This window comes from Phocoena phocoena, chromosome 8, assembly GCF_963924675.1.
Source record: "Phocoena phocoena chromosome 8, mPhoPho1.1, whole genome shotgun sequence".
Classification (NCBI taxonomy): Eukaryota; Metazoa; Chordata; class Mammalia; order Artiodactyla; family Phocoenidae; genus Phocoena; species Phocoena phocoena.
In genome coordinates, this window is record NC_089226.1 from 53760361 (window position 1) to 53778573 (window position 18213).

Consider the following 18213-nt stretch of genomic DNA (forward strand, 5'->3'; position numbering starts at 1 on the left):
GATAATATATGCAAAGCGCTTACCCCAGTGCCTGAATATAGTCTTTCATTTCACAAATCCTTAAAGAGCCCCTGTTCTGCGTGAGGCCCTGTCCCAGCCGGAGGCCTGATGGGAACACACACGTGAGTCACATCTATAGCGGGATTGGGAAAACTAGTGTCCTCCGGCCTTTGTTGTCAGCTTCCTGATAGACATCACTGAAGGAGAGGCTGAGGGCATCTCCACAGGGGGGATAGGTCGGTCGTGTAGCAGGAGGAGAAAGGATTCATCATAACAAGCCTTGGGTGCAAGTCCCTCTGTGCTACTTATGGCTGCGTGGCCGTGGAGCGACGCCCTCACCTCCAGAGCCTGAGGCCCCTTGTCCACAGCACTGCCGGGTGAATCGAGGTCCGGGATGGACCCAGGGATTGCCTTTGCCCTCTGGGGCCGGAACTGACGCCCTTTCTTTGGTTTCTCGGGCTCCAGACCACTCGGCCCTGAGTGCGGCGAGGACCCTGTTCGTGGATGTGGAGGAGCGCCGGCCTGAGGCCATGGACGTTAAGGAGAGGAAGCCGTACCGCTCGCTGACCAGGCGCCGCGACGCCGAGCGCCGCTACACCAGCTCGTCCGCAGACAGCGAGGAGGGCAAGGCCCCGCAGAAATCCTACAGCTCCAGCGAGACCCTCAAGGCCTACGACCAGGACGCCCGCCTCGCCTACGGCAGCCGCGTCAAGGACATGGTGCCGCAGGAGGCCGAGGAGTTCTGCCGCGCAGGTGAGGGCGGCCGGGGCGGGGCTTGAGGCGCGCCTGCGCACTGGTGTACCTCCCTCCCCCCTCCCCCCCCCCCCCCCCGGGTGTGGGCGTGGGCGCGGGCGCGCTTGAGCAGCGACTGGAGCCCAGCGGCGTGGAGGGCGCCCGTCCGCGCCAACACTCCGCTAGTTTGGCACCTAGACCTGGTCAGAGCCTGCCTTGTAGTTCATTCTTAGTTCATTCGTTTCATGCTCACCCCCCTCGTGGGCGTAATGAGGTGGTTAGGAGCTGAGTTCTGACCACCACCAGCTCGCCTTTAAGCCTCCCCTGTTAGATGGCCATGAGTACTCGCTACTGCACTGAATTGTCCTGAGGACTAATGAGATGACGCGTTGCGAGGTAAGTGCGATGACGCCATGCCTCTCCCACTAGGCCTGGATCCACAGGAAAGCTGACCTGTTAACAAGGCTGCCTCTCCTGCTTTAAAGACGAGGGGTCTGGGCTTCCCTGGTGGCGCAGTGGTTGAGAGTCCGCCTGCCAATGTAGGGGACACGGGTTCGTGCCCCGGTCTGGGAAGATCCCACGTGCCGCGGAGTGGCTGGGCCCGTGAGCCATGGCCGCTGAGCCTGTGCGTCCAGAGCCTGTGCTCCGCAACGGGAGAGGCCACAACAGTGAGAGGCCCGCGTACCGAAAAAAAAAAAAAAGACGAGGGGTCTTCAGCTCTTTCCCATTTGTGGTTAACAGCTCGAACTCTGACATCAGACTGACCTGATTTGAATTCTGGCTTTGCCATTTTTACTGCCCTCAGTGTCTTCACCTGGGCCGTGGGATCACAGCCATGCCTCCTAATTGCAAGGTGGTGGGGAGGATTGATGAGGACTGAAAATAGAGCATTTGACCCTTGCACAGAGCAAGTGCTTCAGAAATGCTGCTGGCTACTGATTGTTCTCTCTGGGTCTCAGTGAGCAGAGGGGACAAATGGTGAGCCCTGCCAGGCCCAGGTTGGCCTGGATGCCATCCTAGCACGGGAGGCTCCAAAGGGAGCCCCTCTTATCTTCATAAATAACAAATGAGAAGCATTCTCAGCTCATAGGCAGGCATGGGCACTGCAGCTTACAAAGTTCTCTCTCTCCCGTTACCTCCCTGGAGCCCCAAAAATCCTGTGAGGGTAGCAGAGTTCTCTCCTCCCACCTTCCCTCTCCCTTTATCCATCCTCCAGAGTGCTACCAGAGTGTGTCTGTCTGATTATTTAACTACCTTTCGCTGAGCACTTACTCTGTGGCAGGCTGGACACGGAGCTGACTAGGACCCCGGGAGGCACAGGGGTTCCTGGTTAAGAGCGATGCACATGACTGGGAGAGGAGGCCGTCTCTGGGGGTTCCCCTCCTGCCTCACTGGCAGTTCCTTCTTCCTTCCTTTGCAGGCTTGTCCTCTTCAGTCCTGACCCTGGTTGCGGGATCCTTCAAAGCACGGGCATCTGCCTCTTCTCTCTTCTTACTCCGCTCTTCCCGGTTACTCTCGTCCACAAACCTCTGAGCTCCCACCCTGGTACCCCGCCCTCTGCCTCTGTGCTCCCAGCACACTCTCCGTGGATCCCCCCACTTTGGGCTTTAGCCCTTCATCATGGCCTGGGCTGTGTGTCCCCCGCTTGACTGTGAGCTCTGTGAGGTCAGGCACCACGCCCTGCTCGTTGCTGTACATCAGTACCCGACGGCAGCTTGGATTGGGTTAAATGTGGTGCTGCCTGGTTGTGAGTCCATTTCCTAGATCGGTGGTTTAACTGGAATATGATCCTTAGCGCCTTCGTCTACCGGTCTTCCTCATCCCCCAGAACACCCGTGGGAATGTTAAAAATATGGAAGAAGCTGTCCCTGAGTAAACACTGAGTAATGTGGAGGCTGTGTTTCCCATGGAAGTCAGTATCCCCTTTGTCCCTCAAACACTGATCCCTGAGTGAACTCCCCTCACCCAGGTCTTCCCAGCCTCTGTCGTGGGCACAGCCAGGCTTTCCCGGGGCTTCGAGAGACCTGTCAGTGGCCCAGCCTCGGCTGTGTGCTTGGCTCCCTGGGTTACCCCAGAGGCTGCTGGTTCCTGTCACAGCCCACCTGGCGTGAGGAAACAGAAGGCAGAGCCGACCTCCTTGTGCAAGGCCCACTTTTCTCAGCCGGTCACCATCTTCTTCACTTTGCTGCTCCAGGCTTTCCTGAGCTGGCTGGAAAGGAACGTCTGGTCCCAGGGAACCATTGGCATTTCATGGACCAGGCTTCTGCCCTGCTCAGGAGCCCCCCTTGCTGGCAGGCCCTCCCTGGGCTGGAAGAGGAGAGCTGAAGCTCTCCGTCCAATTTAGCAGACGCATACTGAGCCCGCACTGGGTACCGGGTTGCCTTCTAGGCCCAGGGAATAGGAATGAACGGGACACAGCCCCTGCCCCCGTGGAGGCATCTCGAGCAGAGGACCCAGGCTCTTACGCAGCTCTGCTCTGCAGGAGGACCAGGGCCGAGGACTCTCAGAGGCAGCTCGGAGGAAGAAGCAGTGACTCCCACACAGGGTGTAGCGTGAGGGGAGGCTTCTCAGACGAGGGGCCGTTTGTATTGGGCCCTCCATAAAGGGGTGGAGGGTTTGGGCTGGTGGAGAGGGTGCAGAGGAAAGGCCCGGGCATCGAACATCACAGTGAACTCAAAGGACAAGAGTGAGTCCTGGGGTAGGGGCCGGGCTTCTGGTGGGGAGATGCCCCCCCCCCACGCCCTGATCCCACTCCCCTGCCTTCCCTCCTAGGCACCAACTTCACTCTGCGTGAGCTGGGCCTGGGGGAGGTGACGCCCCCGCACGGGACCCTGTACCGGACAGACATCGGCCTCCCCCACTGTGGCTACTCCATGGGGGCCAGCTCCGAGGCCGACCTGGAGGCCGACCCTGTGCTGTCCCCTGAGCACCCCGTGCAGCTGTGGGGCCGCAGCACACGGTCGGGGCGCAGCTCCTGCCTGTCCAGCCGGGCCAACTCCAACCTCACGCTCACCGACACGGAGCACGAGAACGCAGAGACGGGTGAGTAGCCCGCTTGGCCTGTGCCGGGCGCCTGGGTTATGGGGCCGGGGGTTTTAATCACGGTATTGGTCTTCTGCGCCATCCCTTGGGGCTCCGGTGAATTCGGTGGAAACTTGCTTTGCTGTCCGTCGTCAAAAGGCAGAGCCTCTCGCAGGGTCGCGTGCAACCCCCGCCTGTGGGTGACAGGCTGGAGACGGGTTGCCGCACTTTCATTCCAGATGAGAGGGGTGCCTATGGGGCAGGGTTACTGCTTACAAGGTGCCTGTGCGGGTGGGAGCAGATGGGCCAGAGGCTTCCGCTCGGAAGCCCATCCCCTGCAGCTCATCCTCTCCGGCGGTCGCCGTGCCTGGTCCTGGCAGAACTCTGCTCACGCAGCCTCCAGCCTCCAGGTGCCCAACCAGCCTGGGCGCCCGCCACGCGTGCTGCCCCACCCCAGGGTCTTACGCTGATCAGAGGATAGCTTTCACATGAAAACTGTCACGCTGGAGTAACTTAAAACTCGTATTTTTACGCCAGCTTTCCCATGATCTCATCTGCAGATTGGAGGAAGTGCTGTTTCTGGACTCTATTCCACTCTCATCTCTGTAGCTCTTTTCCAAGGCCAGAGAGATGCTGTGGGAGAAAAAGAGGACAAGTTATTCACACATCTCCTTTTTTGTGGGGAAGGAAAGGGAGCCGTGTTTCAGGATATTCCTCTTCACTCGTACCTTGCTGGCAGATCTCTGAGGGGCCCTGAGATAGATGCAGCCCTGCAGTGGGCCACCCGCTGAGGGAATTTCCCTTTCTGTGGCACCTTGTGCCCACAGTCTCTGGGCAGCTTGTGGATGAGGCCCACATGAAGGAAGGAGGGTCCTGCTGGAGTCCAGCAGCAAAGACTTAGGGAGGGTGGCAGAGACCAGGACAGCCCCTCTGCCCCGGGGAGGGCTTTGTTTCCCAGAGGTCCAGTGAGGGGGTCTGCTGGCCCTGCCACACCAGAGGTGGGAAGGGGGACGTGGGGATGGCAATCTGAACGAGAACTGGAAGAACCAAGCCAGGTACCAGTGCCCCCTACTGGTTTCCAGCTCTAAATGCAGGATCCTTTGATTCCTCCCCAGGATGTGGGGGGAATTGGAGAAGTGGTTTGAGGGTGGCGGGGGGAGTGTGTGGAGACACCAGGTCAGAGGTGAAGGCTTATGTGGGTTAGTCTCTGGAAAGGATGCTCCAGTGGGTTATGGCACAACACAATCCCAGATTTGGGATCAGGCAGGAGACTAGGTAAGGTCAGGGTCAGGTGGAGAAGTCCATCTCCTAAAACAGTCAGGTGCAAGAGAATTGCAACTGTCTGTCCCACCACTGCTGCCAGAGAGCTTGGAGCGTTTCCTAGGGACGCACCTGTTTGAGCGGTAGAGGAACAGCAGGTCCCAAATACCAGCTTGGCAGTGTCACCCTCCCCTGATACTCCACCAGCCCTGGGAGGGGGTCAGTGACCTCAGCATCTGAAGGGGTTCCCCGCTGTGCAGTGGGGGAACCTGCCCCTTCCGCTCTCACATCTTTCCACCCTCCCTCATCCACCTTCCCACCTCCTAGGCCCAAGCCCAGCCAGCAGCCCCCTTCTCTCCTCTGCGCTGCATGCTGAATTTGATGCGCGAGGCCTGTGCAGAGAAAATGGTGTCTAACTGGGAGGCAGGAAGCCTCAGTGCCATCACTGACCTAGGGGGTAGCATTGGATAAGTTAGATCCTTTCTCTAGACCTCAGTGTCCTCATCTGTAAAATAAGTAGTTCTAATGAAATCAGCATTCCTTGTATTCCGAGAATGTTAATAGTTCTTAGATTGAAGAGGGGTGGAGGGGAGTGCTCTGTGGTCAAATAATGTAGGAAACACTGAGTTAAAGGAATTTAAACCAGTTTCCTTACTGCAGGACTTCTCAGAGCCTTAATATGCATGCTAACGGAGATATTAGCAAGGAGGGTTATACGCAGCATCCCTCAAATTGATCTGAGAATAAAAAACCCTTTATTCTCAGAGCATGCAACGGGACCAATGTTCCAGTGAAAAATTCTGGAGAATAAGCGAGCTGAATCACCTGTAGGCCCTTCTAGATCTAGGATTCCGTGATTCGAAGTCCTTACCTTAAAGTGAAGGTGCATAAGAGGAACATGATAGTAATAACAACAATACTAGTTAATACCTGCTACTGATTATTAGACCCCCATGCCCAGTGCTAAGTGCTTAGCTGTATGACCTCATTTACTCCTTCTACAACACCTTGAGATAGGTTTTATTACCCTCACTGTACCGGATAAGGAATCTGTAGCCCAGAGAGGTTAAGAAACCTGTGTAGGTCACATAGCAAGACGAGATCTGAACTCAGGCCTGTATGATTCTAAAACCTTTACCCTTGTGGCCCTAATCATAGTGAATTTCCTCTGCAGCAAAGTACTTGGGTTGTTAGTTTGTGTGAAGGCTTCTTGCCATGGTGACAAATGATCATTTTTCCATAAAATCATGACAGAGTGAGGCACACACCACCCACTTTATTGTATATTCCCTGAGAGCTGAATTAAGCCTCTGTTGTGTGATAACGACATAGTCGGCAAGCCTGAAGCGCTTCAGGCTCTGATAACAGGGGCAGGGAGATTGTTGCCTGCTTCCCTGGCCATACCACCCTCTCCTTCCAATCATGTATTTCGGCATTGGGCCACAGCACTCTAAGTCTCTCTGTGCTCACAGAAGATGGGCAGGCAAAGGAGGTGGGCAGGTGGATCTAACAAAGAGCTCCTCCCTGGCCGCCTCGTCCCTTCCAGGCCTGGACTTCCAAACTCAGACATCCTGCACCTGTCCACTTGCTTCAGGCTGCAAAATTATATTAGTGGCTTTGCTATACTGGAGTCTAAATAATGACAGTAACTCATCCTGGCAGTGAAGGAGCCATAGGGATGGCTCCCCTTTATCCACCAAAGGAGGTTGACAGCTTTGTTGTCAACCAGAACTTGCAGCTGAGGACTGGGGCTCAGAGGTGAAGGGCGTGCGGCAGCCGTGTACCTTGCTGAGCTGGAGCCAGGCTCTATGCAGAAGTCTCCGTTCTTTCCCAGCTTCCCCCTCTTCTTCCTGCCCCTTCCGCTCTCACATCTTTCTCCCCTGCCCTCGTCTCTTTGTCTCGCATTCATCCCCCTGAGCCCACTTCTCTCTTTTATCTGTGATGAGAACTCTGATCTTACCATCAGAACAGGGCTTAACTCCACTGGGCTTATCAGCCAACACGTCGCATTACGGCCAGTTCTAGGAGCAGGGGGAGGCCATGCTGAAGACCTATCATGTCAAGCTGCTGCACAAGGGCCATTGCCTTCAACCCTCATGACAGCACCGTGGCACCTCCGTTTCCCAGATGGGAAAACTGAGGCTCCCAAAAGGTCAACTGACTTGCCAGAGATTGTACAGCCAGTCATTCAGCAAGTCGGCAAAGCTTGGATTTGAACTCAGGTCTCTCTGATGCTATAGTTTGAGCCCTCTGCCCACCTCTTTTGGAATCAGCAGTTGAGGACAGCAAAGCATGACCCCCCACAACTTCCAGCCACAGGAACATCGACTCTGCCTCCACGTCCAGCCTTGCATTAGTCAATAGTAATTGTCAACAGTATTGATAGTGGTGGAGGCTTTTGCTGAGGTCATGGTGAAGCTGCCTGCAGCTGCCATCAATAATAACTTTTTATGGGGTCCATTAAAGCCAATTTCTGCCCCTGAAGGTTAATGTCAGCAGCTTTTATGTCGCTGCTTAATATCCAAAATAAATACAGAATTGACGGGGTAATGTAAACACCAATCTTCCCCCTCAGGGGCGTCAGGCGGAGCCGGCCCCCAGGCCTCTCCTGCTGAGCAGGGCCACAGCCAGCAGGAGCTGGCATCATGCCGGGCACACACTTGACATCCTCTAAGTGTTCTTTAGAAAGCAGAGGTTGCACTGTGAGCTCCATCTCCAACCACAGGGTCAGGTGGACGCGGTGTCCGTTTTGTAGATTCCTTCTGTGATTTGTTCTGTAGCTATGCTGAGCTCCTTCAGTGGACCAGGCATCATTCTAGAATCAAGAATCTAGAGGAATAGCAGGGGAGGTGGAGCTGTGACAGCCTTGCAGCCCTATCTGTGGTGGAGGTTTAGCAGGCAGTGTGGCAGGGTGGAAAGAGCTGGTTCCAGATCTAGTGAGGAGACTTGGTCACAAATCCTGGACCATGTCCCAGTTCTGAAACCTTGAGCAAGTCACCTCACCTCTCTATGCCACAGTTTCGTCATTTCTGAAACAGTGTGCCAGCGATTACCCAGGGCTGGGAGAAGGGAAATGGGGAGTTCGTGTTTAATGGGTACCAAGTATCAGTTTGGGATGATGGAAAAGTTCTGGACATGGAAAGCGGTGATGATTGCACAACAGTGTGAATGTACTTAATGCCGTTGAATCGTGCGCTTAAAAACGGTTAAAAGGCTTTTAGCTATTAATATTGTTTAAAGAGCTGTGGGATGACAGTAGAAGGAGCCATTCGTTTTGCCCTGAGGGTACAAAGGCTCATCCCTTAGTTCCACTCACACTGTGTACCAGAGTTTGAAGTCCAGCCGAGTAGGATTGCACTGAGCGTGAGGGATCTGAGAGAGGCATTCCCAGTAGAGGCAGGTTGCTGGAGCCAAGGTTTGGAGGCATAAAGAGGTGTGGTGGGTCTGGGGAATGGTGAGAATTTACTCCCGAGCTCTAATCCCAGAGGCAAATTGAGAAATTCACTTAGAAAAGAAACAATGAAACAATCACAGTTACACCCAAATTATCAAGCAGCCTGGGTATCAAAAGGGAGATTACTGGTTAAACTAATTAGGCAGCCAAACTGTTCATTGAGAGTCTGTAGATTAGGTGAGCATCTTGAAGCCCAGAGAGAAAGAAGCTCATTACCAATTTAACTCCGTTTATCCTCTACCCTCCCTGGCCCCGTGCTCACCAGATTTAGTTTTTAAAATCTGTAAGAAAAGCTCTCATTAATTCCCTAAGCGGCCAGAGTACTGTAGCTACTCAGCCACTGGACACAAGGCTCCCTTCTCTAGGACAGGAAGCTGGATTCGTTCAGCTGGGGTAGGGATTATACCCCTATATTTGACTACCCTTCTCCCATACTGCAGAAGTACCTGATGTTTTCAGGGAATTAGAGTCTCTTACTGGACAGAGTTATCCACATAATGAGGACTGTAAGCCCCCAAGTTCCAAAAAGGATTGAGGAGGGCCTAGTACAGTCAGAGCATCTGAGAATCTGGGAGCTAGAAGGAACCTTAGAGACGACAAACGCATGAATTCTTAACCTTTCCCCATTTTCCTAGACTAGTTTCTTAGTCAAGAAAACTAGGATTTAGAGAGCTTAGGTGACTTGCTAACCATGGCACAGCTAGTCAATGGCAGAGCCAGGGTTTGAATCCAGATCTGCCTCACCCCACTGCCTGTTACCTTTCCTGACCACTGCACTCTGCAGTTTGTTCTGCTTTATAGAAACATGTTTTCATTAGCTCAATGCTAATAAAATATACACAACCTGAGAGCTGATTCTTGCTGTATCCGGAAGGTAAACTTCTTTGTCACTGTTAGAAACTGCCGGAAGAGAAATTGAATCCGTAACCTGTTAGAGCTACGCAGGACCCTAGAGCTTATACCAGGTCACTCTCTAATTGCGACATGCTGGAGAAAAGACATTTAAAGTAGGCATTGTAGAGGTTTAAGGGAAGAAGTCCAACCAGTAGGTTTCTGAGAAGGTTTTATGGAAGAAGTGCTGGTCCCTGGGCTTTGAGGGACGGGAGGGATTCTACCAGGTAAGGAGGGGGAAGAAAGGGCATTCTCTGTGGACGAAGGCGTGGAGGAGGACAAATGTCAGGTGTGTCCCGTGAGGCTGGAACATCGGGTGTGACTGGGGATATGGGGGCAGAGAGTGCTGGGAGGGAAAGTTGGAGAGTTAGGCAGATCCTCTGTCATTTAGCAGCTGTTTGTTGAGCACCTACTGTTTTAGGTACTGGGGCTCCAGCCTGATCCAGACAGACAAAACTGCCCGCTCATCAGTGGGGAGACTGATCAAAAAGTTTAAAAACTACACTATATAGGATGTTTCAAGATGTTAAGTGTTACAGGAGAGGGGATAGGGAATGCCAGGGTGGGACCGGGGGTGAAGCCAGAGGAGGCTTCACTGAGAAGATGACATGTGAGGTAGGCGAGGGAGCTGGCGGCGAGGAAGTCCGGAGGCAAAGCCATCCCGGCAGAGGGAGGGGCGGGTTCAAGGGCTTTGGGGCAGGAGGGTGTCTGCATTGTTCCAAAATATCAGGGAGGCCAGTGTGGCTGCAGTGGGGAGATCAGAGAGGGCATGTGGGGTAGGGCCCACGTGCAGGCCATTGCTGGGAGAATCACAGGAGGCTCTGGGCTGGGGACTGACGGGGTCTGACTGATACTTGGACAGGGTCATTCTGGAAGCAGCAGTGTTGAACTCCAGCAGGCTGTGTCTGAGTAGGAGGCTACTGCAGTAATTCAGGAAAGGGGGTGGGCGCTCAGGCCAGGACCAGTGCATGGAGATGGTGAGGATGGGGTCTGTACCTGGGGAGGGGAACCAGCTGCCCTTCCCTGCTCCACCCCAGGGCCTCGTGAGCAGTGAGGAAGACCACAGTATTCTTAGGTTCTGTGACCAAAATGGGGTCCCAGGTACTCTAAGGGGAGGGGGCTCACACCTGATCCTTCTCCTGGCCTCACAGCTCCTTCAGCCCAGCTGCAGAGTCCTTTAGCGTTGGCCTGTCCCATGCTGCTCCCCACTGTCTCTCTCAGAGCTCATGGCCTTGGTCATGAACCACACCCCTTGTCCCTTCCTCACACCATACTCCCTCCATCAAGCTGCTGATCATCTGGATCTCCGACCTTGTTGCCCAACTCCCGCTCCCAGCCTTGTCATGCTGCCCCCAGGAGACTCTTGGTCCCATCTCTTTTGTTATCATCTTGGCTTCTCTGTGTCCATAATTCCAGCCCTTCCTTCTGCTCAGCTGCCTCAGCCCGCCTTGGTGAAGTCTGACCTGGGGCCTCCTCTCCATAGTACCACCTCTGCTGGAATTGCTGTGATCCGGGAGCTGGTATCTGACAGCCACTAATATTGTTGTTCTTGTGAGCTCCTTGTAAGAAGACTTTAAATACATCCCGAATCCGCTCCCCACTGGTGCGCACTGCAGCACTCCCTGGTGGGCAGTACGTGCTAATACAAGCGCACCCTCCTGAACTGGGAGGAGGGAAAAACAGGCCCGGGAAGCTACGCTAAATTAAGATAGATTGCATTTGTGAAACTAGGTTAGGACCCGCTGTGTGTGCTGAGAGGTACAGTGATCTAGAGTTTTGCTTTTAATTTGAGCCGACATGACTTTCAGTTCCAGTGGAAGCAATGATGTGCATAATGACGAACTTCCTACCAAAAGACATTTGCAAGGCATTATTTCCTATTGTAAGCTCAGCTTTGTCCAGGGAGAGTGGCTCTTGGCCGGTTTCAACTTCATATAATCCAGGATGACTTCAGGGAGGAAAGAGAGTAACCGATGGTGAGGAAGGAGCTTCCTGCCCACAGGAGCCTAGTTCCAGTGCTGGGGTGTGTGGAATCCAGGGATGAATCTGGTTTCAGTGTTAGGCTCTATCACCAGACCCAGTGTGACCTTGAGCAAGTTACTTTTCCTCTCTGGACGTCAGTTTCCCCCCGAGCCAAATGGGATCATTGGACTCTCAGGCAGCAAGATAACTGGGAACAGCATGGGCTTGGAGTCACACTCAGAATCCCAGCTCAGCCACTCAGGAATTGGGTGATGTTGTGCGAACGACTGGATCTCACTGAGCCTCAGTTTCTTTATCTGCGACGTGGGTATGAACACATGCCTACCTCCTAAAGCTGTAAGGAGCACAAAAGGCAAGTGTGCACATGAAAGATACAGGGCTTCCTTTTCCCAGCTGTGGGCCGTAACTGATCCTGAAATCAGTGCTGTGTTTCAGCACCATCATTTAAAATAACGGGAATAAATGGATGGGAGAGGAGTAGAATAGAATAGAGTACATCAAACGTACTGAAGTCAGTGTTATTTTGTGAATTTTTATTTTAGCTGTACTTTACACACAGCACCTGTACTGGGTCGCCACTTACAATGTATTTCTTACTATGCAATTCAGTTAAAAAAGATAATAAGTTTAAAAGATGGTACTTGGCACATAGCAGGATCTGATGAATGTTAATTCCTTTCCTTCAAGGACCCCTCAGCTTGAAGATTCCATGATTCATGCTGTCATAGTCTTGTCTAAAAACTATTGGTGTAGTATTTCTAGGGCCCCCTTATGGAGAATGAGTGCATTTCTGGGCAGGGCCTCGTGATTCAGTTAAAAGAAGCTGGGCGGGCTTCCCTGGTGGCGCAGTGGTTGAGAGTCCGCCTGCCGATGCAGGGGACACGGGTTCGTGCCCCAGTCCGGGAAGATCCCACATGCCGCGATGCGGCTGGGCCCGTGAGCCATGGCCGCTGAGCCTGCGCGTCCGGAGCCTGTGCTCCGCAACGGGAGAGGCCACAACAGTGAGAGGCCCGCGTACCGCAAAAAAAAAAAAAAAAAGAAGCTGGGCTCCGGGATCAGATGGACTTGCCCAAGGTCCCACGGCTTATATAATGACAGAGCTGGAATCCCTGGATTGTAGGACCTGGCCATCTCTCCCCTTCCCTCCCACAGCTTCCTCCTATGTAAATGGCCGTTGGGGTAACTGATAAGCCCTTGAGCAGCTATGGGCAGCAGAAAAAGCACCCCAAACACGATGAGCTGACAGGAGGATCCAGGGGCCTTAATCTGGGTTCACGTAACCAGCTGAATCTCTCCATCAGCACAAAGGCAACTGGAGAGGAACCCAGGGCAAACACGCACGAGCACCACGTGCAGCCAGCGTGTCGAGATGAATTTGGTTTCCCCCAGCCCATGGGTCCTTGCCACAAATTTCATTTCACACTAATCAACCCAGGCAGACTGACCACAATATAGAAATGACTTTCTTTCCTTTAACTTTGGACTGGAGGGAAACATGTGAAGCAAAGTGTGAGGAAGGGCTCCTGGGGGTTCATATGGGTTTGAGACACGAAGCATAGCGGGCAGAGAGTGACAGTCATTACCCACAGGATCCCCGGAACCAGGCTCAGTGCAAACCCCACAAAAGACCTCTTTAGGGAAGAGGTCTCAGAGAAGCCCAGACCCTCCCCCAGACTCTTCCCAAAGCTACAGGCCCAACTTCCTCTGATGATGGGGTACAGCAGTGGTGAGGGCTTCCCTGGTGGGGCAGTGGTTGAGAGTCTGCCTGCCGATGCAGGGGACACGGGTTCGTGCCCTGGTCCGGGAAGATCCCACATGCTGCAGAGCGGCTGGGCCCATGAGCCATGGCCGTTGGGCCTGCGCGTCCGGAGCCTGTGCTCCGCAACAGGAGGGGCCTCAACAGTGAGAGGCCCACATACTGCAAAGCAAAAAAAAACTAGCCTCAGGTCTGACTCCTGGCTGTATGGACTGTTGAGGAATTAGCAACAAGTTTGTCATGGCTGAGCCTATGGAAATTAAGCGTTGAGGCCTGAGAGGAAAGCTGGGTTCCAGCATGGTAGACGATGGTTAGGAATTGCTGGCTTCAGCCTTTCCCATGAAGGTCATAAGAAACCACAAAAAAAAGGTTTAAGCAGGGAGTGGTCAAAGGTGGCAGGTACTTTCCCTGATTCAGATGAGGACATCAGCCCATTAGATAGAAGGTTTTTTCCCCCCATTTTATGGATGATGAATGGATGGAATTGTGTCCCTCCCTAAATTCTTATGTTGAAGCTCTCACCCCTAGTGTGATGCTATTTGGAATTGGGGCCTTTGGGAGATATTTAAGCTTATTAGGTAAGGTTATGAGGATGGGGGGCCCCTTCTGATGGAATTAGTGCCTTAGGAATAGGAAGAGAGAGATTGCTTTCTCCAGGCACACACACTGAGGAAAATCCATATGTGAACACAGCAAGAAGGCAGCAGTCTGCAAGCCAGGAAGAGAGTCCTCACCAGAACCTGACCATGCTGACACCCTCCAGAGCAGTGAGAAAATACATTTCTGCCATTTAGGCCACCTGGTCTAGGTACCCCAGGCTGACTAAGGCCCCCAAAGCTTAAGTCACTTGCCAGCCAGGAGATCACAAAGCTGATGCATAACACAGGGCAATTAGAATCCAAAGGTCTTACCCCTGAACACATTGCCTCATGGAAACAGGAATGCAAAAATTTGAGTGAATGACAACCAATGCTTTTGTGGTTTAAAAGGTGTGAAAATCCCCTCCAAAAACACTGCAACTTACACTTATAAGCACAGAGTCTGGAGCCAGACTGCCTGGGTTTGAACCGCAGCTCTTCTACTTATTAACTGTGTTACCTTGTGTTACACAAGGCAAGTTTCTAAATCTCTCCGTGCCTCAGTGTCCTCACCTATAAAATGGGGATAATTCTACTGACTGCCTCATTGCATGGTTATGAATTACATGAGCTCAGAGAGTTACAGCACCTAGGATAGCGCCTGGCGCCTAGGTAGTGCTATATAAGCAGATAGTGTTGTTATTATCCATTGTGCAGCATTTTGTGAACCACAAAGTGTTTTCACTTTTTGTTTAACATTTGCAACGACCTTTGAGATAGACAGAGGTCTCATCGTCATTTGAAGGTGCTCTGAGCTCACACAGCTGGAAGGTGGCAGAGATGGGATTCAACCCCAGGTCTCTCTGACCCCACACCCACGCACTGCTGTTCACAACTACAGGCAGACCTCAGAGATGCTGCGGGTTTGGTTCCAGACCACCCAAATAAGAGAGTATTGCAATAAAGCAAGTCACACAATTTTTTTTTTTGGTTTTCCAGTGCATATAGAAGTTATGTTTACGCTATACTGTAGTCTATTAAGTGTGCAATAGTATTATGTCTAGAAAAATTATATACGTTCCTTAAGTAAAAAATACTTTATGGTTAAAAGATGCTAACCATTATCTGACAGCGCAGGGTTTCCACAAACCTGCCACAAGTTTTTAAAAAATGAAATACCTGGGAAGCGCAATAAAATGGGGTATGCCTGAATATATGGCAGCTGGTCAAAGCCGACTCCCCAGTTGCCAAGCTGGCTCCCCAGTTGCCATGGTCAAGTGTGAAAAGACTCCAGCAGGCCTGATTTTCCTCAGACCAGTTTCTCCCAGTCGGCTCTGTGAGAAGGCTCTCAGACCAGGCTCTCTGTTCTGGAAGAAACTTTCCTTCAGAGAAATAGCCAAACCCTTTACATTCAAGACACCAAAGAGGACTTTTCTTTCCACTACCGCTCAGCAACCTGGCTCCCAAATGAGCATGCCGCTCTTCACTCTGTAGGACCTTAACTACAAAACAAATTGCTCTCCTGAATGTGCCCCCAAGAAGGAAATAATCATATGGAACAAACCAAAGTGTGGTGTAAACAAATTACAAACAATTGTAAACACTTGTTGACCGTTCCAGCTGCTGTATGGATGGCAGAGGGAGGAGAGAGGAGCCATCGTGGGTGTGAAGTGTGCTGTGAAAAGGCAGAGGAGGCTCTGCAAACGGGAACCAAACGTCTAAGTCAGAGGTTAGCATGTGACCAGCAAGGCTCCTTGGGCATCTCCCGCCCTGCGGCCTCATGTGGTTGGAAAAGGAGAGAAGCAGCTTAAGCCCAAAGGATTTACCCCGCTTTCTACCTGCATCCACCACTTTCAATCATTTCTTACCTCAGCACTAGAGTTAGTGCTAAAAGATGCGTTTTAGTTGGAGAAAATATCGTGTCATTTTTTTCCCCAACTAGATCTAACAAGCTCTTCAAGTGTCTGCTCTGGTTTTTGTCTGTTACTCTTCACACTTAGGAAGTATGTCAGAGCTCATGACACCATGAATACCTGACATTTTATGAATTATCACATCGCCACCTTGGTCCAGGGCACCTGAGCCCACATCCTGTCTTTGAACCCTGACAGTGGACCTTCGAACTTGAAGCCTGTGTCAAGGAGTGTTGAAGGCTCTGTGAGTCACTGGAAGGGCTCACAGGGCTCAGCACATAGTGGGACTCATGGCTAATATTTATTATAGCAAAAGGATAAATAGCAAACCAGCAAAGGGGAAAGATGCACAGGGCAAAATCCAGGGGAAACCAGGTGCAAGCTGCCAAGCGTTGTCCCTTAGCAGAGTCACTCAAGATGTGCTTGATTCCTCCAGCAGCGAGCTGTGATGACAAAAGTGCTGTCCAGCAGGGAAGCTCAAGAGAGACCCCTTGGCCAAAGATGTTATCGGGGGCTGGGCACACAGGCACCCTCTGCCTAGCACAGGCCAAAATGCCAGACTCTCAAAGGGAAGCAGGTATTTAGCATAAGCCCTCATTATTTGTCCACACGGTCTAGGCACAGGAAGCCACCCTTCTCATTTAGAGAAGGTTCTATATCAGGTAAGGAACTGTTTACCAGCCAAGTTTTCCAGATGCCAGCCAAGAGCCAACCTTGCAAGCACACCTTTCTAAGGATCTTAGGCTGCTGTGTTGACTCTTCTCTGCACAAGCCTCTGGTCCTCCCCTCCTGTTTACTAGTGAGTAATCCTAGCCGCTCACCCGGCGTATACCTCTCAGGTCAGCTGTGTAGACCTTTCTCTATGCTTGTCTTTCAGGCATTAACAGTGATTGTAAACTTTATTGAGAAAGAAAGAAATTAAGAAATTGCTTAATACAGAAAGCTCACTGCTGGTGCTGGTAATGAAAGAGAAGAGAAAATAAAATGATGGATCTCAGGAAAAAGAAAAACATGTTAAATGATCTCACAGCGGGACAGTGCTACTTGGTCTACAGTGGTATTGATGGTTTGAGGTGGGGGGGAGGGAAGTTGTGAGGCTCGGTGACTGAACAGGTGCCATGGACACGTGTGCATCCTTTCAGTAGCACGTGGCAGGCAGCGTGTTAGTGCTGCACGAATGCTGAGGTGAAGCAGGCATGGTCTCTGGCCCCAGGGGCTCACGGTGTAGAGAAGACAAACACATAGCTAGGCAGTATCCCACAGAGTGCCACGTGAGTGCCATCAGTGACCCTGGATGGCCGTCAGGCAGGGGACCCGCCGAAGAAACCTGGCCCTGCTGAGGCAGCTGAGAGAAATGATTCCTAAGACCTATAGCTCTGAGCACCCATCCAGGGAGAGCTGGGACAGGACCACAGGAAGAACGTTCACCACGATGGCCTCTCAGGCCTACCGATCCTGGAACGCAGCTGTCAGGACTTCCAATGGCAAAAGGCAGCTTGCAGGCTGTGGGTCCAATGTGCCTATGTGATACAGAAGGTAGGCTAGGGGAGAAAGCTTCACCTGTGGTCAGGTGTGAAAAAGTCCCATACTCCCTCTCTGCTAGGGCAGGGCAACATCCAAATCCCTTTTAGGCCTTCCAGCCAAAGGTGACCAGGAACTCACCTGTAGCTGAACCAAGATGGGTTTATTGACTCTTTGCGAAGAGGGAGGACACATATCCTGGGGATTCATTGGGTGTCCCAGGAAAGGGTGTATGAAATGATATACAGGATGTGGCCGTATATTAGGTTATTTGGGACGGTGGGGGCAGGTGAGTTCAAGGAAGTGGGGAGCTTTGCTCTGGATACTGTCAGGAAGCGGGGGTGATTCTGTGCCCAGGTGTCTTAAAGAATCATATGTAGAAGGCAGGAAGAATGAAGTGAGGTTAAAGTTGTAATTGGAAAAGAAGCAGCAGTTACTCGCATCAGCCAGGATCGTGGGGGGCGGCGGCTTTTTGGTCGTTTTGTGGTTTGGACAATTTTCAGTTTCTGTCTAAGGTCAGACGTGATTGCAGAGTGGCCTTGCCTTTGTCCGGGTCCATTATGATCAGAGTTTCCTATCTGAAGTCGGTGTGTAATATTGTCTGTATTCAACAGGAGAAAGCCACTGCTGAGCTGTGAGGGCCAGGCCACTCCTGGCTGTTAGGAACTACTTTTGTCTTTCTCACCCCAAGACCCAGTGTCCCAGGACGACAGCTGGCTTCAAGGCCCTTCAGTGGCCTGTCCCACGATAAATCACAGCACCCTGGGAAAATAATAATGAAAATTACTTAGTTAATAAGAAGTACTATTATATTAATTAAGTACTACTAAATAATTACTTAACAATACATAGGTACTCAATAAATAATAAATGTTATTGAATATTTATTATAAGTCAGGTACCAGCTGAGCCTCTTTAAATAGATAATCTTGTTTCATCCTCTTAATATCTCAGCACGATTGGTATTTCGTGTGTTTTTTTGTAGATGAGGAAATAGAGCCTCAGACAGGTAAAGTGACTTCCTGAAAGCCACCTGTCAGTCTAGTAAGTGGTGCAGGATGAATTCACACACGGATCTGCCCGACTCCAAAACCTGTGCTTTCT

The 18213-nt window shown here is 51.8% G+C and overlaps 1 protein-coding gene across 1 annotated transcript in view; it reads left to right on the forward strand.

Annotated features, from left to right (window-relative positions):
• The first annotated feature begins 467 nt into the window (after nt 1–467).
• The window catches only part of TENM4 (teneurin transmembrane protein 4), a 385687-nt gene continuing 367941 nt past the window's right edge, over nt 468–18213 (forward strand). Inside the window, exons 1-2 of the mRNA XM_065882183.1 lie at nt 468–753; nt 3505–3774. Of these exons, the coding sequence (XP_065738255.1) occupies nt 531–753; nt 3505–3774 (493 nt within the window). The 5' untranslated portion in view covers nt 468–530. The remainder of the gene's footprint in view (nt 754–3504; nt 3775–18213) is intronic.